The sequence below is a fragment of the Palaemon carinicauda genome, chromosome 8 (genome assembly GCF_036898095.1).
Source record: "Palaemon carinicauda isolate YSFRI2023 chromosome 8, ASM3689809v2, whole genome shotgun sequence".
Taxonomy (NCBI): Eukaryota; Metazoa; Arthropoda; class Malacostraca; order Decapoda; family Palaemonidae; genus Palaemon; species Palaemon carinicauda.
The window spans coordinates 102,702,747-102,729,823 of NC_090732.1; the positions used below are offsets into that span (position 1 = coordinate 102,702,747).

The 27,077-nt window shown below is 39.0% G+C and overlaps 1 protein-coding gene across 6 annotated transcripts in view; it reads left to right on the forward strand.

The window, feature by feature from the left end:
• The window catches only part of babo (TGF-beta receptor type-1 babo), a 419,621-nt gene that overhangs the window by 182,115 nt on the left and 210,429 nt on the right, over positions 1 to 27,077 (forward strand). For 2 of the 6 annotated variants that reach the window (XM_068378789.1, XM_068378790.1), the window contains exon 3: positions 15,062 to 15,207. The exons of the other annotated variants lie outside the window; for them this stretch is intronic. In XM_068378789.1, coding sequence (XP_068234890.1) covers positions 15,062 to 15,207 — 146 coding nt within the window. The remainder of the gene's footprint in view (positions 1 to 15,061; positions 15,208 to 27,077) is intronic. 6 annotated transcript variants of the gene reach the window in all.

Below are 27,077 nucleotides of genomic sequence, written 5' to 3' on the forward strand. Positions count from 1 at the left end.
TACATATCTAATTCAAGGACTACAGCCATTTGTTCTGATTTCTGTCTCAGGACCTTTGTATTCTGTCAGGTTATGACCTGCTTAATCGTTATGTTACTTATATTCCTGCTGTTATGCCAGTTCTTTCAATCACAGTATTGCAGACTTTATTTCCCCATGTTTTGCACACGTTCAGTCTTAACACTTATTTCAGATCAACCTTCCCATCTATTTGACTCTAGCAATCCTTCAGAAAGATGTTGATCATAATTTAGTTTTTCATATACCAGTAATTTAGTTTTAGTGGGTGGTGCCTCTTGTTTCATCACTTCCATTTGCTTTGAGTATATCTTTAATTTTTATTGGTATAATCAATATTAAGAAATAAGGTTGTCATCTTGAAATTTAAATCCAGTGCATTTATTGTAGATATGATTTGTGTGTTTGTTGGGGGTTGAGGCAGCCCATATTCTTTTTTTATAAGTCCCTTCCCTTAAGGTATGGTGAAATTATCCATTCCAGTATTATATGCTCAGGCTTGTGGACAAGGTTTTTCATAATACTTTTTTTCCTATTTTCCTTACCTCAAGTTACAGAGAACTTTTTTTTCTCTTTGAGTGTGACTTGCCTGCCTTGTCATGTAAGTCTTTAGTCTAGTATGGGTTACACTTTTGAGATTAACACCTCATGACATGAGACTTACAGCCACTCTATTTGATGTTTTTCTTCCATTAATGACAGTAGTATGACCAGTGTTCACTAGGAGTGAATGAATTGATCTATACTCTGAGATTCAAAGAACTGGGAGAAATTCAACCACCAGACTTCATAGCAGGGTCCTGGAGTTCCACATTTACCTAGACCTATTGTCTTGGGATGGTTAGGTATAAAAGTTACATGTATACAGTAGTTAATGGAACTGGATTAGTTATTGAAGTAGGAAAGAATGGTAATGACATTCTAAATGAAGTTACAACAGTATTTAGTAGTTAGCTTATAGACTGAGTTGAATAATGAATTAAGATTTGTGTTTTGCTTGTTCATTTTATTGAATTAACGAACAGCTCCGATCAACTTTTTTAGTTTTGTCAATTATGATGTGTTTGTTGTTAGTTTATTGAACTGGTAGCTAGTTTGATATTGACAGATTGGTGTCTGATGGTTTTTTGCTATTTCATATGGGTATGTTTTTGTTGTTGAATTTTTAAACCAGTCCTTTTTGGCTTTCTCTGGTGGTATTTGCCTATCAGATTGATTTTATTGGTTCTTCTGATTGTTGATTGAAGAAACAGTTCACATTTAAACTGCTTCAGTTACCATCTTTATAGTCTCAGAATTTATGGATATGTATACAGTAGTAGTTTAATGTAGGGTTATTGATTGGATGACCCTAACCGTAGGCTCCTCTCCTTTTTTTTTTTTTTTTTTTTTTTTTTTTTTTTTTTTTTTTTATTGATTATATGGGCCAAAGTCAGTGTTTATTTTGTGTATTGGGTGACAGATTTAGCTTTGATATCCTCCATAGATTACTTTCTGTAGACATATCTCCTTAAGATTCTTATCCATAGATCAACACAACAGGTTTTCACAATTTTTATGGTCTTGCATATGGGGACAATTTTATCTTTTTGTCCTGTTTTTATGACAAATTAAAGTTTCCTTTTAGCACTGCTTGAGGAAGTAAGTAAAACAAGCTTCCTCCTAAACCTACCAGGGAAATTTGAATGTAAGGTTGAGGTTTAACGGAGTTTTTTGGTTTGAAACATTTGTCGGTGTTTGTTTTAAATGTAAAAGACCGTAGACATAACTTTGTTCTTGTTCATTTTCGATTCAGCCATCAAGCTTGCTGAATTGCAGCCTCTCTCAGTTCAAGTAGGTTTTGGTTACAGAATGTTTTGTTTTGCTATTCTTGCTGTTCTTGAATTACAGGTATCTTTGGGGACAAGGGTTTACTCTGCAGCTTTTACATTTTAACAATTCAAAATGTCCAGAGTTTTGGTGATGATAAAAAATTTAGGGTTAAAGTTTGTAAAATAATGGCTGTTCATAAAGTGAGAGAAAGTCATAGTCTCACTGAAAAGTGTTTTGGATAAGGTCCTGATAGCTCCCCAGACTTATTAAAGATGCCATGTCTTTCTTAAAAAAAGTTTATGGTACAGTATTTGAAATGTAGTGCTTGCATTTAGTATTACTAGATTATTTTTATATATGTTCAGGTTGTGGCTCTATAGCAATATCATTCTATTATTGCATCTCTAGGCCAAGGCACCAGCCACCCATTGAGATATTACCGCTAGAGAGTTATTGGGTCCTTTAACTGTCCAAATAGTGCTACATTGGATCCTTCTCTAGATACGGTTCATTTTTCCTTTGCCTACACATACACCGAATAGTCTGGTCTATTATTTACACATTCTTTCTTCATACATCTGGAAACACTAAGATAACCAAACAATTCTTTTTCACTGAAGGGGTAAACTACTGTGCTGTACTGTAACTGGTCAGTGGTTACTTTCCACTTGTGAAGGGTAGAAGAGACTTTAGCTACCGTATAGTAAGCAGCTCTTCTAGGAGAAGGACACCCTGAAATCAAACAGTTTCTCCAATCTTGGGTAGTGCCATAGCCTCTGTACCATAGTTTTCCACTGTATTGGGTTAGAGGTCTCTTGCTTGAGGATACACTCAGGCATGCTATTCTAGCTGTTTCCTCATTTCCTTTCTTCTCTGGCCTATTTACCTGTTGGAGCCCTTTTGCTTCTAGCCTTCTTTTCCAATTATGCTCATATGTTTTTTTTTTTTTAATGATGCAGATTTGCATCGACTCATAGGAATGCCCTTTTAGCTCGGAAAAGTTTCCTAATAGCTGATTGGTTGGAAGAATTTTGTCCGAATAGCTTCATTATTTTCAAATAATTACCAAGTAATGGGAATCAAAACTTATTTACTAACTTAGATTTCTTCCTCAAAATTATGTTTTGTCAATGAATAATTACAACGAATAAAGAGATTATAAAGTATTATGATAAGTTTAAATTTAATAACACCACCTGCAAAAGTCAACGACAGGAACTTGTTTTTAGATGCATGCCATATAACTTTGTAAGTTTTCACAGATTTCAATACAAAATTGAAAAATTACACTAAACATAAAAAAATTTTAAAAACTTTCTTTGAATACCAGAATCTACCAAAAAATTTAAATTGATGAATATTGCGGTGAGGTAAAAGGAACAGCCCATGTCAAACATCGAACACGCCGGAGAAATGGAGAATTCATTTAATTGTGATTTTTATGCAGTTTATGGAACTCTACAATACAGGTACAGTGAACCCTCGCTACTTCGCGGTTCGACCATCGCGGATTCACCACTTCGCGGATTTTTTTCATAACCCATGTCTATACATATATTGCGGATTTTCCGGAAATATCGAAAATACCGCGATGTGACCGATGGTGCGAGATTGGAGAAAGTAAGGAAAATTGAATCATGATTGATTTTCAATATAAATGAAACTTTGAGGAGCAACAAAGATATCATTTGTTAGAGAGATAGAGAGAGGTAAGGAATGGGAGGTAGTGAAAAGTAGCCCACACAGAGAGAGAGAGAGAGAGAGAGAGAGAGGTAGAGAGAGAGAGAGAGAGAGAGAGAGAGAGAGATAGAGGGGGGTTAAAATGTAATAAACAAAAAAATTTGATAGGTTATAACACATTGGTGCTTATGTAATATCAACTGTATACTGTAGACGGTTTGAATAAGTTAAGAAATGGTATAAATGATACTTTGTTAGTGTATTCGTACACACTCAAGAGCGGCAGTTAGATGACAGCTGATCTAATCACAGCCAAAAGTAAAAAAAAAAAAAAGTCAACAATACTCGATTTTTAAAACACACCCGAAATTTAAAAACAAAAGTACACGCTTTCTTAATGTGCAATTAACTATTTAAAGAGTGGCAATTTTCTAGAATAAAATGATATTTCCAAAAAAATAGTGGTTTGCTGATGAAATCGGATGCCGTATTTTTAGCTATGATTGAAATGGATGTAGACTCGGCCTAATTATTTCATTTCGTATTTAATTGACACTAAGAAAACTAATTTTAGTTTCTTCATCTAAATGTAAGTATTGTATAACACGAAGAGAGAGAGAGAGAGAGAGAGAGAGAGAGAGAGAGAGAGAGAGAGAGAGAGAGAGAGAGAGAGAATCAGCTGTTGTAAACAAATGGCGTGTTTTTGTTTCGTGAGAATTTCATCGCCACGACTTTAACAACATACTGTACTGAACTTTACAGTATTATACAGACTACTGTAATATGATAAAGTAAAATATTTGTAATCTATTTTATATGAAATGGGGCTATTTTTGTTTTGTTTAAAATTTACATTTACGTATGTAAAACAACTCTCTCTCTCTCTCTCTCTCTCTCTCTCTCTCTCTCTCTCTCTCTCTCTCTCTCGTAGATTGTTTTCCTACTTTGCTACGTATGTATGATTTTATATAGATACGGTAAATAATATTTGTAATAACATATTTTATAAAAGCTTTTACTGTAATATCATTATTTATCACTTTCATCATGCGGGTTAAATTCCTTAGTTTGTTTACTGAGCGTACTTTATGACGCCGTCGTTTCAGGCGGCGTCATAAAGAAAAAAATTTCATTTGGAAGTCCTAAGAAAAATTAAGGTAAAACATTAGTAATAACCAAATCAACATACTGTACTGAATAATCAATATAATTGATGCAAAAACTAACCTATAAACAGATGTGTAAATGCGTTTGTTTCTTCATTAGGATCAGAGATAAACGTAAACAAAACATTGGTTGCCATTTTTTATCGTGCTTTTTGGCGTGTTTAGGAAGCGCATGATATAAAGTCGCCTTTAATAATTGTGCCTGTTTTAGTTTAGGGTACTGTATTACATGCATTAAGTGTTCTGTACATTAAAGGGTAGTTTGTTAACAGTACTACGTACAAGGGAAGGTTTTAAAAGTCTGAATATACATGTTAAATAAATAGGTAAATATGGTGTTACTACTTCGCGGATTTTCACCTATCGCGGCCGCGTCTGGAACCTATCTACCGCGATAAACGAGGGTTCACTGTATTCTTAAATAGAAATAGGGCTATTAATAGAATCTAAAGCCTTTATGAAAAAATGGCAAACCCTTTCTATACAAACTTACATCATAGGCCTATGATGTAAATCAATATGGAAAGGGATACGAGAGAGACGTCAGCTAAGATGTTGGAGCAAACACATACGTGTGCTTGTATGTGTACAACACCGATTAACTTAGTATGTGTAAAAATTACTTATTTTATACAATACGCAAGTATCTTAACCTTTAAAAAAAAATGGCAAACCTTTTCTATACAGTCAGCCCTCCTTCTTTGTGATAGCTAAGTTACAGAAACAGGCACGAAAAGGGAATTTTCTTAAATAAATACTGCACTAGGGTGGGCTAATTCCTAACCTAAAAATTTACTTCTTGTCACGAGCTGGTGCCAGACCAGATGATTAAAACAGTAAATACTGCCTAATATTGTTTTAATTTGGCTTCTACAGCAGTTATTATTATTATTATTATTACTATCCAAGCTACAACCCTAATTGGAAAAGCAAGACGCTATAAGCCCAGGGGCTCCAATAGGGAAAAATAGCCCAGTGAGGAAAGGAAATAAGGAAATAAATAACTGAAGAGAACAAATTAACAATAAATCATTCTAAAAAAAGTAATGTCAAAAGAGATATATCATATATAAACTATTAACAACGTCAACAACAAAAATGTCATATATAAACTATAAAAAGACTCATGTCCGTCTGGTCAACAAAAAAGCATTTGCTCCAACTTTGAACTTTTGAAGTTCTACTGATTCAACAACCCGATTAGGTAGATCATTCCACAACTTGGTAACAGCTGGAATAAAACTTCTAGAGTACTGCGTAGTATTGAGTCTTATGATGGAGAAGGCCTGGCTATTAGAATTAACTGCCTGCCTAGTATTACGAACAGGATAGAATTGTCCAGGGAGATCTGAATGTAAAGGATGGTCAGTGTTATGAAAAATCTTATGCAACATGCATAATGAACTAATTGATCGACGGTGCCAGAGATTAATATCTAGATCAGGAATAAGAAATTTAATAGACCGTAAGTTTCTGTCCAACAAATTAAGATGAGAATCAGCAGCTGAAGACCAGACAGGAGAACAATACTCAAAACAAGGTAGAATAAAAGAATTAAAACACTTCTTCAGAATAGATTGATCACCGAATATCTTAAAAGACTTTCTCAATAAGCCAATTTTTTGTGCAATTGAAGAAGACACAGACCTTATATGTTTCTCAAAAGTAAATTTGCTGTCAAGAATCACGCCTAAAATTTTGAAAGAGTCATACAAATTTAAAGAAACATTATCAATACTGAGATCCGGATGTTGAGGAGCCACCGTCCTTGACCTACTTACAATCATACTTTGAGTTTTGTTAGGATTCAACTTTAATTTGTCATAAAAACAGGACAAAAAGATAAAATTGTCCCCATATGCAAGACCATAAAAATTGTGAAAACCTGTTGTGTTGATCTATGGATAAGAATCTTAAGGAGATATGTCTACAGAAAGTAATCTATGGAGGATATCAAAGCTAAATCTGTCACCCAATACACAAAATAAACACTGACTTTGGCCCATATAATCAATTTAGAAACATATGTACAGTGTATAGTACATGTACACAAATGCACTTCTTACTGAACACAGTAAGGTTGCAGTACAGTAATACTGTACATTAAGATACGAACATCCCAGCATATGAGAAAATTGAAATACGAGGAGAGTTCCGAGCAAATTTTTATTCTGAGATACGAGGTACAGTAGTTCCCTATGCGGCCCCCAGGTGGCTGCGTGTGCTAGAGGCTGCTCACGAGGACAGCATTGCTCAGTTTTTCCCGTCAGATCTCTGTCGCGTAAAAATTATCTCCGAGCATCGGCTGTATTGTTTTGTTTTTACGTGTTTTTGCATGAATCAGTGTATAATTAATTAAATAAACAATGGGTCCAAAGCAAGCAATTGCAATCAAGCAGAAGGATGCTATAAAGAGCACCAAGCCTTCCAAAGGAGTAACCGTCCTTTCCAAGCTGCGTAGTGATATTCACGACGAGATGGAGAGGCTTCTTTTAATCTGGATAAAGGAGAAACAGTTAACGGGAGATAGCGTGACCGAGACGATCACATGTGAGAAGGCCAGTAGAATCTATGATGACTTGAGAGGGAAGTAAGCAGCTGAGAAAGGGGAGACTTTAACTCCAGCGGAAACCTTAAAAAAGATAATTTCAAGAAACGGACTGGGATACACTCTGTTGTGAGGCATGGGAAAGCAGCAAGTTCCAACGCGAAAGCCGCGGTGGACTTCGTCACAACCTTTGCCTTGGTTATCGCCTAACATGGCTATATCCCCCAACAAGTCTTCAACTGCAATAAAACTGGCTTTTTTTGGAAGAAAATGCCCAGGAGGACTTTCATCATGGCAGAGGAGAAGAGACTACCGGGCCATAAACCCATGAAGGACCGGTTAACTCTAGCCTTGTGTACCAATGCCAGCGGTGACTGTAAGGTCAAGCCACTGCTGGTGTACCACTCTGAAAACCCACGTGCTTTCAAGAGCCAAAGGATCTTGAAAGAAAAACTGCAAGTGATGTGGCGAACTAATGCTAAGGCTTGGGTTACCCGGCATTTCTTCACAGAAGGGGTTAATCTGTGCTTTGGTCCTGCAATCAAAAAATATTTAGCGGAGAAAATCCTGCCATTGAAATGTCTCTTGGTTCTTGACAATGCCCCTGGTCACCCTCCTGGTCTTGAAGAGGACATTCTTGATGAATTCAGGTTCATCTAGTTCCTTTATCTCCCGCCCAACACCACGCCACTCCTCCATCCCATTGACCAACAAGTTATTTCTAACTTCAAGAAACTGTACACGAAGTATTTATTCAAGAAATGGGTCTATGTCACAGACAACAGCAATCTCACCCTCCGGGAATTTTGGAAGGAACATTTCAACATCGTACATTGTTTGACAATTATTGACGATGCATGACAGGGTGTCACAAGATTAACTCTTAATTCAGCTTGGAAGAAATTGTGGCCAGCTTCCATCGCTGAGAGGGACTTTGAAGGGTTTGATACAACAGACCCTGATGACCCCAAACCTGTTGTGATGGATAAAATCGTGTCTCTTGGAAAGTCCTTGGGCCGGAGGGAGACTTGAACGACCTTGTCGATGAGCATTTGAAGAGCTGACGACACAGTGTACACTACCGGAATATTTGTTTGTAAATTATTACTATAATGTACTGCTGAGTAAAGTATACAATACTGTATAACACAGTAAATAAATTTGAATTAGAATATAGAATGGCTTACTTTACTCTACATATGAAAAGACTATCACGAGAGAGAGAGAGAGAGAGAGAGAGAGAGAGAGAGAGAGAGAGAGAGAGATATATTGTGCATCGGCAACATGACTGAAACTCCGGTTAATATTATGCGATTCAATTCACAGTACAAGTAAATAAAATATGAGAGAAGCATTTCAAATAAAAAAATTAGTATGCTATTTGTAAAATGAAAGATCAAGATAATTGTTTCTTCTAGTAAATTTGAAATATCCTTCGGTAGCATGCCTTGATAATAAGGGAGTTATTTGATCCGAAAATTGAGGTTGCCGATGGACTACGCTGGGTTCATCACTTGATTTGAATGTAAACAATGCATGCGATTATAATTCGCCATGATTTTAATCATAAATACGATACTAAAATGTGAATATTACATACATTATTATTGGATACAGTTAAGTAAAACACCAGTTTAATCAAAATCCAGTTTATTCCAAATATAGCTGTATTTTTTTACCACAGTAAATGCAGTAAATGGATACATGCTGTACAGAGAGCTAGGGCTAGTTGGGTGTAGAGATGGGGGTAGTGGCGCATAGCGCTCCCAGGGTAAAGGGATAGGTATTGCAGTGTTATGCTCGAAAACCCAAAACCCATGATTAACGAGGGCCGACTGTACAGACTTGTATAGAAAGGGTTTGCTATATTTTTTCGTTTAGATTTTAGATAATAGAAATGTTTTTGGTTTGAGGATACTGTAGTGTTGCATAAAAACCACCTTAAACAGATTCATAATTTCACCACCGAGTTACAATGGCGAAACTCCTCCTTCCCCCTTCCATCCCTGCTTTGGTGTTTGACATAGGTTGTTCCTTTTACATTTCGGCAATATTCACTAATAGTGAGCTATATTAATGCCATGTTTTTAGTATGTTCTGGTATTCAAAGAAAATTTATAACATGTTTTTTATTAATTTTAGTGCAATTTATCCCAATTTGTGTTAAAATATGTGAAAGTTACGAAGTTATGTAGCGTACTTTCATAAACAAGCGCTTGTCGTTCACTTTGTTGGGTGTTATTTAAATTTAGACTTACCATAACAATATTTTAGAATCCTTATATTCATTAACATTATTTATTGACAAAACATATATCTAGTGGAGAAATTTAGGTTAGTAAATAAGTTTTTATTTCACATTACTTAGTAATCATTTGAAAACAATGATGCTATTTGTACAAAAATAATTCCGACCAATCAGCTGTTAGGAAACTTTCCCGAGCTGAAGTGGCACCCGTGCGAGTTGGTGGAAATTTGCCTCATTAGAAAAAAATGAGTATAGGGTTGTAGCTTAGCTAGTATTGATAATGATAATAAAGGAAGGTAAGTATGCATTTCTAAGCCGTAGTAATAGGTGAAAGTGTTCTCATGAATTTGACTAGGCTAATCATTCTAACTTGTTACGATTTAAGGAAGTGGGGTTTTTATCATGTTTTAGGCTTGAATAAAGTTTCCTGGTTGGTTTTTACAGATTTTTACCACTTTAGTTTTAGCCCTTGAGCATAAATGTTTTGTTTTTCTTTCCTTCTGTATATGCGTATTTAACTAAATACAGAGAAATTTACTTCAAGGAACTTGTGTGATAGACACTGTTACAGTAGATTATAGTTTTAAAAGTAAAATTTATTTTATTTTTAGAAATACTGTACTTATATCCCTCCATCCAGGGCAATGTAGTAGTCATTCAAGGCATAAAATTTTTTTAAGGTTATTTCCATACAATAATTATCATGGGTGATCTTTCCGGATTCCCACTTCTGGTGGTTTAATTTTAGTGTCCTCGTTGTTTTGGACTTGAGAGGATTCAAGTTAATAGAATTGCAGAAAAGGTAGAAGGAAATTTAAATGGCAGAAAGGGTGAGATGAAGCTAAATTCATGCCGCCTTATACAAGCTCATTTTATCCCCCAGGAATGAAAGGCTATGATAGCAATTAAAAAAAAAGTTGTATTCTTGAGTGATTGTTGAATATCTTCCTCCTTTGAAGGAATCCCTCCTGAATATAGGGTAAGGATGGGAATGATATCATGACAAATGCTGTTTCATCTAGTCGGAGATGAAGCATGTTTACAAACAAAAAACAAAAAAAATCTTCAAATATTTTCAAAATGAGTCCACATTTACTCTGAAATTTCATTACCATTACTTCAACTCTATTCCTAGCATAAAAAAAGAAAAAAGAAAACCTTACATTGTCTTCCTTCTTTCATGAGAGCTTGTCTATGTAGTCATGTCATTTATTTAGTCCAGTACTTTCTTGAGTTCTTTATCTTCACTTAAAATGTGTGCCATGCACAATTATTGTCATACAATAGATTCCTCACTTCCTCTATACTGAATCTTTCTGATATTTTTTTCCAGTCTATAAGTGATTTCTTAGCTTCAGTGTCATCCTTTGTTATTAATTAAATTCATACCATTTTTACCAGTCTTTCTTTTCTCTTTCTTTAACAATTATAAACCACTTGAATGCAGTTATCCATCTTTTCACCAAGGTGAAAGTGTTACATTTTGTATTTCATACTTTCCATCTTTTTCTTTATTTACTTTTCCCATAGTCACTTTTCCAGCCTTGTAGTATACAAACATCAGCTTTTCTTGTGCCATATCCCATCTAGGTAACTTAACCCTTTATCTTCCACTTTCCATAATCTCATTCATAGCTTCATCCTTAATTGAATTAGTAATTATATGCCTTTCGTCATTATTTTTGTTTGCTCATGGTCAATTACGTACATTATGAGGAAATGAGAACGCGATTAAACAATTGACATTATGAGGAAATGAGAACGCGATTAAACAATTGACATTATGAGGAAATGAGAACGTGATTAAACAAGTTGAATGAGGCAGGGAAACAATTTTTGATGGAAATGGTAAAAGGTTACTTTCTACTTATTGTTCCCTCTGATATGTTGGGGACTGAACTGGTAAATTCAGTTATTAGAATATTTAAAAGTATGGTACAAGGATATACTTTTGTATTTTATTAACATAGCTATGCCACTAAATTTTAGTCTCGCTATGTGCTGTGTAGATTCCGACTAAGTCTATTAAAAGAAATTATGATATTTCGTCTTCTAGAATTTTAGAATTGGAGATAATTGTTACACATCAGTACTGTATTGTTATATAATGGTAAAAAGAAAATTATTTGTACCTGCCACTTGCTGTTAAGCAAAGCATTTGTTTTTTTTATGGTATAATGTGTTTGGTGAATATAGAAAACTAAATGTGAGCATATTATATTAGTTAGATATCCCTTTACCTAGCTCTTGCATTAAAAGTGAGATTGCAGGATTTATTTAGTATTGGACGATGTTTTGTTCAGGTTTTCATAACATTAACCATCATAAAAAAATTTTATTCTTTGGAGGGTAATATTGGTAATATATAAGGTTACGTTATATTATATATTATTTTGTTTTTTAAAAACAAACCATAATAGCTCTGAATCGACTACAAATTATTGATATTACAGCCGATACTACGTTACTTCTTTCTTATTTGACATTATGATATATTTGTACTACCACATATATGTCGTAACAGTAATGTCTAATTGAAACGTTCTTCCAGTAATTTGTAGTTTGTTGAAGAATATAAGAATGATTGATCCAGTAACTGTAAATATAGATTTGTAATTTTTCCTATTGCATACTTTTGCCCACCTTTGTAGGAGTCAAGTTTTGACTCATTGGACTAGTAAATCTCCATCCTTTTAATAATAATAACCTGAAAAACTTGTGTATTTTGCTTGGCCTGAAGAACTCCTGTATTGATCCCTCATATTTGTAGCAGTTGCTTTTTGGGTTTGGGCAGAGTGCATGTGGGTGCTTGCTTCCAAGTTGGGAGAGTGATGTATGGTTTTTAAAAGTTGTGTGTGTAGATATTGTGTCACTGTGGAAACATGTCTGTATGCATAAAATATCTCTCTCTCTCTCTCTCTCTCTCTCTCTCTCTCTCTCTCTCTCTCTCTCTCTCTCTCTCTCTCTCTCTCTCTCTCTCCTTTTCTTGTTGAGGTGGCCATCTAACCACTTGAATATACTGTCATTACATATTTCAGTTCTCTTTCTGGTCATCAAAGTTTATGAAACCATCTGTGATATGAACTGCATTGGTGTGGACTTTTTCACATGCATACATATTTCAGTATTCCAAACTAGCATTACAAGAACTGTGATGATTTTATTTGAAAGTTGCATTAGTTATACAAAGGCACCGATTTGTAAGTACCGTCTTCAGAATCCGATCTGGAGTTTGGCAATATGTATAAAATAGTAATCAAATAGGAAATTGCAAGGTGTGCATTTCATGTAAGTTTATATAATCTAAACTTTCAAATGATCATGTTATAAGAGTGGGCCTAAAGATTTTGCAAAAGGGGTTGTAATTATTTATTTTTGGGGTAAGGGCAATCTATTGGTTAGTTGAGTTGGAAGAAATCAAGTGAAATGAAGGAAAATTTATGACAAAAATTAAACCAGGAACCAAATGAATCCTGCACAAGACATTTAGAACTATTTGTTGTGTGCAATGTGGACATACTGTTTGGAGTACCACCCTAATGGGTAAATGTACAAGTTGTTACACTTTAATAAGAAAAGTGGAGAGAGAAGAATGATAAGGACAGTAGTTCTTGCTTTTGAATTGACTTAAATCATATTTATAAAAGATTTAAGGGATAATTTTGTGTTCTTTAGTATTTATACTGCACAAAATGTGTATCATAAAGTAAGTTTTATTTTTGTATTTTTTATCAAAATGATACCGTTACAAGTATGATGTTATTGTTTAAGGTGAGCAAACAACAATGAAAAATTATTTGCTTGATCAAACTTCAGTCTTGAGAGCTACATTGTAAATAATTTACTTTTTATTAAACTAGAAGAATGGCTAATGTGACAAACAGAAAATTCAATATCTAATCAATAAATATAAAAACATTTTCAGTACATATTAAATTACTGTATTTATACTTTACAACACTGTATCATATCCACATGATAGAATCCTTATATATTTATGAATTCTTGAAAAAAAATTGACGTAGAACAGACAGATATTATTCATAATTGATGTAGGCCATGCAGCATGTTTATGAAAGGCTTTCAACTTCTAAGTCACGTAAAACATTAACATATATTTTATTTTTCTCTCTTATTGTTTTAAAATATTGGATGGCAAGGACTAAAAAGTTTTTAATTACGATTCACAATATTGATTGGAATATAATTATTGAGAGAGGTGTATTCATAGATGAAAGGATGAATACAGTTGTTTTCTTAATAGTGTACTGTTCAGTTTTGATATTCAACAAACGTTAATTGAAAAACAGTAGTTTGCTTCCAAAGAAATTAGTTTATATATGTTACTGGAAGTGACCTAGCTGTAGGCGCTGTGTGTGTTGTTTACAAGATGGTTTCCTAATTCACAGTTTTGTAATTATTTAGCATTATGCAATTCCTTCTCTTTGATTATAATTAAAAACAAAACACCTCATTTCTTTATATTACTTGTAGCCTTCCCTCATAAGAAAATGTTTTTGTAATTTAGAATAAATCCCAGTGTCTTCAAGGTCAAAGAAGAAAGTTTTTTATTACTTATTATTTTTGTACCTTGAAGGTATCTTTTTCAAGTGAAAACATCCTCAACTTTTCAATTCCTAAACATATGGTATTGTGTTACTGGTATGTCTTTCAAAGTTACACAGTCAATGAGTACAAAATAGAAAATTTGGGAAATGGACTTTCTGTGTACAGTAGTGTTTTTCATAAATTCCTAAAATAAAAACCACTGAAAAATTCCTTCCTTTTGTAAGAAGTAAAAAAAATAAAAACATTGTATGTAGGGTGTTATTACAGATTTTTTAGAGTGTTGTACTTAAGAATGTTTTAGTCCATTAATGTTAAAAAGTTTGGCATTTTTATAATGTGTACTTACTGCTTTCATGTTGAATGTTTTTGTGGATCAGGAAAACCCTTACATTCATATCTAACCAACTCCTTTCTTATGCCTGAACAATATGTACTTTATTTCTGTAGGTTTTCTCAGAAGTTCATTTTATTTGTAACAGTTCAGGAACCTTTAAACCAGAAAAAAGTAGAGTTATGGTATTTTAACAATTACTAGAGGACTTAGTATAGATGTATTTTTACCTCGTTTAAGGTGTTAGAATTTGTTGAGTAAATTTCTTAATCGGCTAGGCTGTCAGAATTAGGAAATTTGGAGGAGAGGCTTACCTTGCGTGACCTTAGTGGTAATTATGGGTGATAAGTCGCTTTAAATTTTCATCTAGAAAGGTGCTTGATTGATTTACCAGGAAATAAGGTCAAGTGATGATGGTTATGATGAAGTCCTGTTTACTGTATTTGGCTCGGACACTGCTGCAGACTTTTGAGACCTGTCCCAAGGGACTAGTAATAAATAGTTCAGGATTATTGACAGATTACCCTGCATTAAAATGCTTGGCGGGTCTTAAAATTCACGGCTTCCGAATCGAATCTTGAAGGCTAGTGTAAGCATGCTAGTCACAGACATGTGGTATACAGATTGTACTGTGATTATTATTTGTCTCTCTCTCTCTGTCTCTCCCCATTGTGGTCTGTACCCTATAGGAATTGCTTTGCCAGAGATATACTTATCCCACCCCCGCGGCCTTTCATATGTCAAAATACAAAGGATCCAAATTCTCACATCCACTGTTGCGGCGATTCGGACTTCTGCAACGAAGACATTAAAGTTCCCTTTGTGATACCCCAAGGTAGGTTTGGCTCAGTTATTATTATTCTGTCTCGGGTTCAAGGTTCTTTTTGGGGTTATTTTATTTATAGAATATATTATGTGAAATTGAATTTTTACCTATATCAGATCTAAACCTATACCAGTTTAAAAGTTATGAGTAAAAGCTAATTATTCTCTCTCTCACTCTCTCTCTCTCTCTCTCTCTCTCTCTCTCTCTCTCTCTCTCTCTCTCTCTCTCTCTCTCTCTCTCTCTCTCTCTCTCTCTCTCTCTCTCTCATGATTTATATTTTGTCTAAGATATGTAGAGGGGCAATTTAACTCCTCCTTTGTACTATGTTCTTGTTTTTTGGCATCTTATTCATGAGCTAATTTTAAATTTATTGTCATGTTTATCCGTACATTTTAGTAAGGCCTATAAATTTTGAGAGAAAGGCCTACTGTATTATGTACAAAGGTGATTGAATATTTAGTTCAGAAGAAATCCATTGCTTATTATTAGCCCCTCTTCTGTGCCATGAAATTACCCAGGTTCTTTGATCCCACTTTAAAGAAATTAAGTTAATAGTCAGCTGCTAGCTGTTTGCATGTAAGGGCATACTCCATGGTCTCCCATAGATAAGTCTCATTCTGTGAGTGTCTGAGAGCAAGTTTACAGCACTTGAAGTCTGTACTTCATTAATGACAGTGTACTACTGCAAGTGGTCCACTTCTGGCATTGTCGGAAGGTCTTATCTATACCCACTTTTTAGCCTTCAACTATACCCCTGTTCCCACTTATTTTCTTCTCTCTAGCCGTCCAGCATTGATAAAATTACTTCATTCTACTACAACTGTTGATTTTCTCCCTATTGCACATGGGGCTGAACCTTATGTGGTGAATTTATAAGTCCAACCTGATTCTGTGTGCAATTCCCTAAGTATTTTACTATTGTATTCCTCTCTTGTCCCGTCATCTATCGTTTTATATATCATAATATAATTTTCTTACTTGATAGGTGATTTTAGCAAATTTCCCATGGTTGACCCTTTGTAGATAACCAATTGCAGAACTTTGTAAATTGTCTTGACCCAGAAGTAAGAATTAGAGCCTTGTTAAGATCATAGTTTTGTAGATGCTTATGTAGATATAGTACAACCTTTATTTTGCTTGAAGAGAGCAGCAGCATAGGTTCAATTTAAATACTGTACAGTGTAGTGATTTTTTTTTTTTTTTTTTTTTTTTTTTTTTTGCCAGCCGTTCTTTGTATATTGTGGTAAGTTATAGTTTTTTGCTGTGTATTGGGTGTTAAATGGTTAATGAACAGTTGATAGATAGTACTGTATATTCTTCAAAGGAAAATTTTGTTTTACTGCTAACTTTCAAGTTCGACCAGATGGTTTTAGGATTTTTTGACTAGCAAGAGTTAATTTGTACCAAGTTTCCTTCATTAATTACTCGTGGATGTATTTTCGTAACTGCTGACTATTACCTCAGTTTGGATTAACAAAAATGTCTTGTGTTTTCTTTGTATCTTGTTATTGCCTTATTAAGTTGAAGGTTTCCTTTGGGGCCATTAGGGTAGATATTCATGATTTACAGAGTGTATTTTTTTTTTTTATATTGAATAAGTATTACAATTTTTTCATTTACTTATTTGCTTATGCTTGAGATTACCAAGCAAGTTTGGTAGCAGTATTTTCTTTATTATATTCTTTTGTAGCTTTCGTTTTCAGGTATGCGGTTGTAGTATTTTGGCTATTCCGTAATTTGTATTTGTTCCAACACGAATACTTACCTCGAACTACTTTCTTAGGAGTTACCTGTAATCTCCTCTCTACCGACCAGAGTTTTGTGTAGGATACCCTAAAACCCAATTTCTATGGAGGGCTATCTCGGGCGTAAGAGAACGTGCCCCGAGGGTAGCTTTCGCGCTAGGTCGAGGTCCGCCTGGGTCGTGAGCGTCAGTAAGTTCTCTGGTCGCGATGTGTCACCACGTCGCTCTCGTTCTCTCTCGACCCTTTGTGTGCGCCGCGTGTGTCCCACGTGTTTACCGCGTGGTAACTTGTGCTTATCCCTTGTGTTCCTGTGTGTTCACTTCCCTTCCTTGTGCTTCCCCAGTGTTTTCCTTTAATTCCCTGCGTTCCTGTGTCTCGTGTTTGTGCGTTATGGAGCAGATCCGCCGTTGTCCTGGGCCTAGAGCCGGAAAATCGTGTGGAGCGTTCCTCTCCAAACCTGAAGTGGACCCTCACTCCCTTTGCTCTTCCTGTAGGGGCAAAGTTTGTTCGTCTTCGGATACGTGCCTCGAGTGTGTTGGTTGGAGTGATATTCAGTGGGTGCGTTACGGCACGAAGAAGAAGAAATCGTTGAAGCGTTCACCCAGGAAAGCTAGTGTTTCTTCGCCGCTACCGTCGCCCAGTGAACGGTCCGATGGGGCTTCTGTCTCGCCTTTCCCTACCCAGAGTAGGGGACGAGGTAAGTCCATCGTGGGGAAGGAACCGAGCGTTCTTCCCCAGGAGTCTGGTGAATGTGAAGTGGGGGTTGCGGGGCCTTCTCGGGCTAGTGAGGAGCCCGGTAGTGCTGTGTCAGGGAGCTCTGGAGACTCGGCCCTTGTGCTTCGGGGGCACGTTTCCTCCGATGACCCCTTGTGGTGTAGCAACATTGTTTCTGTGTCTTCGCCCCCTTCGTGGGCCTGTGTTTCAGGTTCTTCGGCAGGCGGCGACAACCAGGGTAAGTTAAGTTCCGCAGGGAGTGATGCCTTCAGATGGAAGCTTCCTAAGACACCAGGTAGGTCCCCTATGCGGATGGAAGAGGGCCTGGATTCCTGGTTCCCTAGTGTTGGGCGCCAACCCTCGTTTCCAACCCCTCTCACGGAAGTTCCTGAAGAATTCCTGCAACCCTCTACCTCGGGTACGCAACGAGTCGCGAAGACCCCCGCGGTCCCCGCTCCCGCCCGCCGTACGGTAGGTACAGTGACGTCGGGCTCCTCAGAGGAGTCTTTCTTGTCGGGAGAAGAAGCCAGGAGGAAACATCGGCGTTGGAGGGAGCGGTCCAGGAGCAGGCGTTCCCGCTCAAGATCACGTTCCAGGTACAGCAGGAGGCGCTCCCGTTCTCAACGAAGGAAACAGAGGAGGAGTAGGTCACCCGATGGCGATTGGGTTTTCGTACCCCGTAAGTCGGAGATACAGTGTTCCCCGGACCGGCGGTTCAGGGCTTTTCTCGCCAAGGAGACCATCCTCCAAGCATGGTTATGACCCTCGCAGGGAGATACGCGAGAAGGCCTCTGCAGGCAGGCATAAGACCGCGAAGCCTCCGGTTCATCCCGCCCAGCGGGGGGAACCGTGTTCCTTATGGGCAGCCTGGCCAAACCAGCCCAGCTGGTGCAGCCCTCGGACCTTAAGGAACGGTTCCTGCTGTCGGGTCAGACCACGGGATCCGCGTCCTCGTCCCCCAGGGAACATGATCAGACACCAGTCCTCGCCGGTTCGGCGATGCCTGTCCTAACCCCCGCCCCTGGTGCGGAGACCTCCGCCGGGGAGGACCAGTACCTCTGCCGGGGAGTGCCTGTTATGCCAGGACCAAGGCGCCTGGTGGGAGTGCCCGGTGACCCGGCTCCCCGGGCTCAAGCCGAAGCTTCGGCCGACGGTAGAGAGGGTTCCCCGACGGAGGACTCGGCCTATAGAAGAGTGATTGGCCTAATCAGGAGACATCACAAGATTGAAGAACCGGCAGCTACCGGCGAGGACTATTGGAGGTCCAGCCTTATCCGGCTGATGCAGGCTCCTGCCCAGCCAAAAACCTCCCTGGCTCTCCCTGTAGCCCGGGATCTCGTCCTGGGACAGGAGCACGTGGATAGAGTGGAGGCAGGTAATGCCGATGCCCCCAAGACTCAGAGCTCCTCTAAGTTGCTCCAGGGACTCAAGACGCAGAGCAAGGTCTATGTACCAGAAGGACGACGGCCGGGAGCCTGCAAAGTAGAACCTTCTCTCGACATTCTGGGGCAGGGCGTCTCGGAGGACAGAGCCTCTTCAGCCCCAGTCTGTTTTTCTCCATCAGAGGCTGCGATGATGGAGGAAATGTCTAGGGACCTGGTACACGTCTCCTCTTGGCTAGACTGGTGGGCTTCCACCTTAGTAGGGGTGCAAGCTACCTTTGACCCTACAGACCCAGAACAGCAAAGCCTCCTGAGGGAACTTATCACCTCCGGGGGCAAGACTCTTAAGTTCCTGACTTACCAGTCCCTCGCCATGACAGCGAATTGGGTGCTTCGCAAGAGAGACACCATCCTGGCGAAGGTGTTCCGAAAGGTCCCAGACAGAGAGGCGCGGGCCATGAGGAGCCTTCCTTCGTGGGGTGACTCCTTGTTCCCCTTAAAGGACTTGGAAACGATCGTGGAGAAAGTGTCTAAAAGGAAAGAATTAAACACGCCCAGGCCTACGCCGGTAAGGAGACCGCCCTACAAGAGGTCAGTCTCAGACAGTGCCGCGGCGTCTCAGGCCTCTCCTAGCATGATGAAGTGAGAAGCTCCTTCGTCCTCCTGGGCCTCAGCGCCTCAGCCCCCCCCCCCCCATAGAGGAGCCCCAGCAGCTTCAGCCTCCTTTAGGACAGGTTATTCTGCCTCCAGGAGAGGCCGTTCAGGCCGCTCCTCCAGGAGGAGATAGAGTGGGAGGCCCCCTATCCCTGCCCAAGCCTCAGGCTGGGGGATGCCTCAGACTATATTGGCAAGCATGGAAAGCTCACGGAGCAGAGCCCTGGACAGTGTCCGTACTGAAGGAGGGCTACAGGTTACCGTTCTTAGCAGAACCCCCCCCCCCCCTCTAATTCCGGCCATCCGGTCGGAGTGGCTGGTTCCCAAGGATCCGTTGAAGAGGGCTGCCCTTCAAGAGGAGGTGTCCTCCATGTTAGAGAAGGGCGCCATGGAGGAGATCCTACACCCAGGTCCAGGGTTCTACAGTCGCCTGTTCCTGGTGGAAAAAGCGACAGGGGCGTGGAGGCCGGTTATAGATCTGTCGGCTCTCAACAAATTCATAAGGAAGACAGACTTCAAAATGGACACTGCAAAGTCAGTCCTGCTGTCTTTGAGGGAGAAAGATTACATGATGACCATAGACCTCAAGGACGCTTACTTCCAAATTCTGGTCCACCCCTCGAGTCGGAAGTTTCTCCGGGTGAAATGGGGTACCCAGATCCTGCAATTCAAGACCCTTTGCTTCGGATTGTCAACAGCGCCCCAGGTATTCACGAGTGTCTTCACGACAGTCTCAGTGTGGGCTCACGAACGAGGCATTCGCCTCATCCGGTACCTGGACGACTGGTTGCTTCTTTCCTCCTCGAAGGACCTCTTGAAGGAGCAAGGGATGAAACTTCTCCAGTTTTGCAAGGATCTGGGTATCGTGATCAACCCGGAAAAATCGAACCTATCCCCCTCCACCAGAATGACCTATTTGGGGATGACACTAGATACCCTTCTGGGAAAAGCATTTCCTTCGGAAGACAGAATAAGCAATCTGATGGAGATCCTTCGTCCGTTCCTATCGGGGCAACCCAGGAGAGCGAAGGACTGGCAAAGACTAATAGGGCATCTGGTGTCGTTGGAAAAACTGGTTCCCCAGGGGAGAATCAGGCTCAGAGCCATCCAATGGAACCTGAAGAGCCTCTGGTGCCAACTGGACTCGCAACAAGAACTAATCCCAGTCCTACCAAACACAATGCCCTCCCTGGAATGGTGGCATTGCCGATCGAACTCGCTCAAGGGGATGCCCTTCGCGAACGACCCTCCCGAGTTACTTATGTTCACAGATGCCTCCAACCAGGGATGGGGAGCCCATTTCCTCGACGAGACAGCGAGAGGAACCTGGATGGACGGGGAAAAGAACCTACACATCAATGTCCTAGAGTTGAAGGCAGTCCAGAAAGCTTGCCTACACTTCGTAGATCTACTAAGGGCAAACACTGTGGCGTTGATGTGCGACAACGCCACAGTGGTAGAGTACATAAAGAAACAAGGAGGTTTGAAGTCGAGAATTGTGCGATCTCGCCCTAGAGATTCTAGATTGGGCAGAAACGAACCAGGTTGTGTTATTAGCAAGGTTCATCCCCGGGAAAAAGAACGTGCTGGCCGACGGTCTCAGCAGGATGGGTCAAATAGTAGGGACAGAATGGTCCCTCCTTCCAAAAGTAGCCAAGCTCATCATCCAACGTTGGGGTTCCCCGGTGATGGACCTCTTTGCAACCAAACTGAACGCGCAACTTCCCGTGTATTGTTCTGTCCCAGACCCGAAGGCAGCCTTGGAGGATGCCTTTCAGCACAGGTGGGACAACCTAGACGTGTATGCTTTTCCCCCCTTCACGTTCATAAGGCAAGTACTCAACAGAGTAAGGACTGCCCGGAACTTAAGGATGACTTTGGTAGCGCCCTGGTGGCCGGAGAGAGAGTGGTTCGCAGACCTAAAAGACCTGGCGAGTCAACCTCCGTGGCCACTCCCCGACAGGTCAGATCTTCTACAACAACCGCATTTTCTCAGATTTCACGACAACCCAGTCTCTACGTCTTCACGCCTGGAGACTATCGAGCGACTCCTGAAGAAGGAGGAGGGGTATTCATCAGCTACTGTTAAGAGGATGTCGCTATACCTAAGAAGGTCGTCGGCAGCGGTCTACCAAGCTAAGTGGGCCTCCTTCACGAAGTGGTGCGCTTCGAGGCACATTAAACCCCTCAAAGCCTCGGTCCCAGACACAGCGGATTTTCTGGTATATCTCAGGGACAAAATAGGAATGTCAATCCCAGCCATAAAAGGAGTACGGGCCGCCTTGGGCCAAGTCTTCCTCCTGAAGGGCATTGACCTGGGTTCCTCCAGGCACATCTCGATGCTTGTCAGGAGCTTCGAGCAGTCCTGCCCCCCACAAGCAGTTAGGGTACCGCAGTGGGACTTAGCTAGGGTCCTGAAGATGTTAAGTGGCCCCCCATTCAAACCAATGAAAGATATCGTAGACAGGGATCTCACTCTCAAGACAGTCTTTTTGCTAGCCTTGGCTTCCGCTAAAAGAGTAGGGGAGATCCATGGGCTGTCTTATGACGTCTCTCATTCGAGGGGGTGGAAGGAAATATCTTTCAAGTTCGTTCCCTCTTTTGTGGCGAAGACCCAGAATCCAGCAGTCTGGAATCCTAAATTCGAAGGTTTCTCTCTACCAGCCATCCCTAGGACGGGGAATGCTGAGGATTTGAAATTATGCCCGGTCCGTGCCATTAGAAAATACCTTGAAAGGACGGCTCATCTCCGGCCAGGCATCAAGAGCCTTTTCGTCTCCACGGGTGTTACTAAGAAACAGGTATCCAAGAACACCATTTCCTTCTGGTTGAGACAAGTTATTGCCAGGGCCTACAGGGAAGAAGCTCTGGCCTTGCCAGGCGTCCCCAAACCCCATGACATCAGGGGTCTGAGTACGTCCTTAGCCTTTGAGAAAAACATGGCAGTGGGTCAGATCCTTCGGGCAGGTACCTGGTCTAACCAGTCAACCTTTACTGCCCAATACCTCAAGGACTACTCGAGGAAGTCCTTAGACGGGTTCCCCATTGGAACAGTCATCTCCGCTCTCCAAGTGGTTTAACAGTAAAAGCCCCAGGCTCAATCGTGGATAGCAAACCGGGAGACACAGGTTCGTTCCCTTTCACCCTATTCCCTGTTTTTCCCTATCCTTATCGGAGATAACCCTCTTGTAACCATTGGATAACACGTTCTCCGCAACTACGTTACTGGATTCAACATCAGAAGAAGTTTTTCAAAGGGCGAGTACTTAGACACTAACGTGAGCTCTTTGTGTAGTTAGCCTATCGTCCGTTTTCCTAGTATGTTTCGTTTATACCTAGGCCTCTTGGCTTCCGCTTACTGGGTCTGAAGGTCAGAAAGGCACTCCCGCCTCCTAAAGTGTAAGTCTCCTAAGAAAGTAGTTCGAGGTAAGTATTCGTGTTGGAACAAATCAAAAATTTTAAGTAATTTTTATTTTTCCTAACATACTTACCGAGAACTACTCAAGGGTAATGGCCCTCCCTTCCTTCCCCGAGTGCCTCTCTGCCCTTGCGAGTATTGTGCAACATCCGAAGAACTTACTGACGCTCACGACCCAGGCGGACCTCGACCTAGCGCAAAAGCTACCCTCGGGGCACGTTCTCTTATGCCCGAGATAGCCCTCCATAGAAAACGGGTTTTAGGGTATCCTACACAAAACTCTGGTCGGTAGAGAGGAGATTACAGGTAACTCCTAAGAAAGTAGTTCTCGGTAAGTATGTTAGGAAAAATAAAAATTAGTTAAAATTTTGATATTGTGTAATGAATTTAAGTTTAATTGCTTTGTCATCTTTTTTGCTTAGCATAAGTTGGTTTGGTGGCCTTGTTATTTACCCAACAGATTTATGTTAATTCTCTGTCATTGTTTGGTATAACGCTAGTCTGCAGAAAGTATGTAAATTTACTGCTTTTCTACATAATTTTGTCGCATTTTAAAGGTATCGTGTGTTCATTGAACCTCTACTATACAAAGAAAGTTGTAAATGCAGCATTTTCAGTGATGTTAATTGTTTTCTTGTTTCTTGTTAATCCATATTTTTCAAATATTACCTTTCAGCATCTAAATTTTAGGCCTCCTTGTCTTGTGAAATCATCTCCATTACTTGCTATGGGTTCTCCCATTGCCAATCCTGCTCCTGTATAATCTTGACTTCTCTGTGCTGTTTCCATTAATACTGTGTTTAGGTTGGCATTAGTCTCTTCATGTTTTTATACAGCCATTCCAATTCCCAATGGTGCTTAGGCAGAATAGAGGCGATTTTCAGGAACCATTCTCTCTCCCTCACAGTTTTGGCATATGCATTGTAAACCTGCAAGTAAAGAAGCAAAGAAGTTTACCATTGCCAGATTAGCCAGTTCCTGTAACAATTAGAGATTTAGTATGGAGCCCTGTTCTTGCAAAGTCAGATAGGGTAAATATAATTCCAAGTATCATTCCAGCAATAAGCATCTTAATCAATAACAACCTTAGCTGGAAGAATCCACTCTTTCATTCATCAAAATAGTTGTTCCATCCAAATGTATTTAGACCATTATGGTAGAAATGGGTCATTCTTTAGTTGAATCTCTTTGTAACCAGCCTTAAACACTAATATTACTTAGTGCTCTACTTTTTCCAGATTCTGCTATCTCGAATGTACTATCTTAGGTTTTTAAGAGGTGCACTGCTTATATGAGGCCCTATTATAAATCATTAGGGTATTATTTCAATAAATCTTTATGAAGTTCATTGCTGATATCCTCCAGAAATATGGACATAATTACTAATTGTAGAAGATACAATAAAGGATTTCACTATCAGGTACTACAATTGTCCCACTTTCCCTAACACTTTTCTAGCCACAAGTGCAGCTATAGCGTTTATACACTGGCAACCTTGTTAAACCTATGGCTGCCAAAGCTCTAGCTGGCATATTACTCTGTCTATAAAACTTACACATAAGTCATTATATTTTGTACTTTGTGGTTGTTTTTCTTGTTTGGTATAAGATACAGAAGTACCGGTATCTCCTAAATTTGTTTAAGCTTATTAGCTTTGCTCAGATTGCAGGATTAGGAAACTAAAATATTTCTAACTGGCACTTGAGATGCACCATTTGTTATGATGGTGCTCAAGGAGGACTTGTGAGGGCTTATCATTGTAACAGCAGGAGATGCAAGCTTATCTAAATTATGTAGTCTACAGTAGGAATAGCTATAGGAGGCCTAAGCATCAGAATAAATTATGTGTGCATATCCTAGTGCTGAGCAATCTTGTGATCTTTGGGAGTGGTTGGAGCAGCATTGGCAGAAGTAGGAAAGACTTACTATTAATATTTTGACCATTCTTTGTTAATCCCTTTGGATAGTATGAAGGAAGATGTGGGAAAAAGTGTATGAGAGGCCAGTTGTCCTCCATGCTACAGGTTTTGTAAGGAATTTTTATGTTAAGTGGAAAGAGCGAATCATGGGATCTAGTGGTAGCAATTACTAGTTACTTACAAAGAACACCTCAAAGTTCCATGACCAGAAGGGTATGATAAGTTTGGGGTGTACTTCACAGGTAACTGGAAACCTCTTGGTATATCAAGGTTTCTGTCTGAGAGTGCAGTTTTCTAATATCCTTTGAAAGTCATGAGTCTAATGCTCAAGGTCAGTCATAAGAAGCCTTCAGACATATCTCAATTAACCCACCAAAGTTTTAGTAGCTATATTCTTCGTAGGGAAAATTGGGTTAAAACTAATTATAAGACATGTTTATTATAAATTTTTCTTACAAATCTATCACTAAATTTTCCCTTTCTTGGCTTGCCAATTATGCACAGATTATGGATCAGTTGGTTCAGAGAATGAGACTTTCCTATATGAGACCCTGGAATCCATACACATTAAGACAATATTACTGGCAGACTTTGTTTTTGTTTTGTTTTGGAAGGACTCAAGCATTTGGGTAATATGGTAAAATGAAAAGGTTCATTATGAGATGGATTTGTATAAAAGATTCTAGAAAAAGTATTTTGCCCTCTATATTAAAATCATTTGATCATGTTGTAATAGTAACAGAATCTTTTATGACTTTTGAATAGAATATATGTTTATATGAATTGATTTTCTCTCAATTAAAAAAAAGAGAAACTTCTTTACCTGAATTCTGCTGTAACTGCCTATGTATGGCCTACCCGAAAGGTTTCACTAACTGTTATACTTTTCTGCATATACTTGAACTACTGCAAATAGAGTCTGGGAAGAGTTTTTTTTTACTGTGGCAAAGTGGGGATGTATAAGGTAATGGAATTCACTAAGTAAAATGTTTTATTATGGCCCACTACTATAACAAAGAAAGACTTTGGACTTTTGCCTGTCAGGAAATGTTACAGTTAGTGCCATAAGAGAGAATGGTATCTTTTCTCTCGAGCTTTGCAGTAGTTGAGTATTTTTTGTGTGGAACAGATTCCTTTGAAAAAATGAAAATCATCTATCTTAGCCAGATTAAAGCGACTTCCGGTTTATATATACCAAGTAAAGGCTTAATTTATAGGGTTACTACTTTCATTGTTTTTGTAGTGATGGATTATGTCTTTTCTGCTTTTTTTTTATCGACTGTACCATGGGTTCATATTCTTTATGCTTTTGTGGTATTGTAGGTTTTGTTGCTCGGAATAGATGCCATAATATTGGCCTTGGTGTTCTTGCAATCATTTGTGCCTGAGATTTTTTTATGCTGGAATGATTTTAGTAACATAATTTTTTCAGTGTTTGGTGTAAAATCTTATTTTTCAAGCTGTTGTAGAGATTTTTCTGAAATGGGTTGTCTGAATTTGCAGAGCTTTAAAGTGGGGTGTTTTTAAAACCAAACTTCCAGTTATCAACAGATCTGACTGAATTAATTTATCATAGTATTCATTAGACATAACTCTAGCATTTTCAGACTTGTTATTTACTTTTTTAACTTTTATTTTTCATTTTTTTTTTTTTACTTTTTGGAATAGAAATGCTACCTAGTATATTCCTATCATTGTTTTTAAGAGTTATGTATGACCATTGCTATGGCCTTTTATATGATACTTTTGAGCTGCATGGGACAACATACTATTTCAAAGTATTTTTATTAAAATCCCAATGTTTAACTCTCGAGTTTGATATTTCAGATTTGAAAGTACCGTTGCTAGTGACTGTGACGCATTTGGATCATAGTATCATGTTTTATTATGATTTTGCCTAAAATCTAATTTTTCAGTAATTTTGCTATCATCACCATCTTGTCATATATTTTAGAATGTACTGAAGTTGTCATGTTTTGTCCATAGATAATTCATGAATCTGAGGGTGTATTTATGAAATAGTTACTAGATAATAGCTTTGTGTATT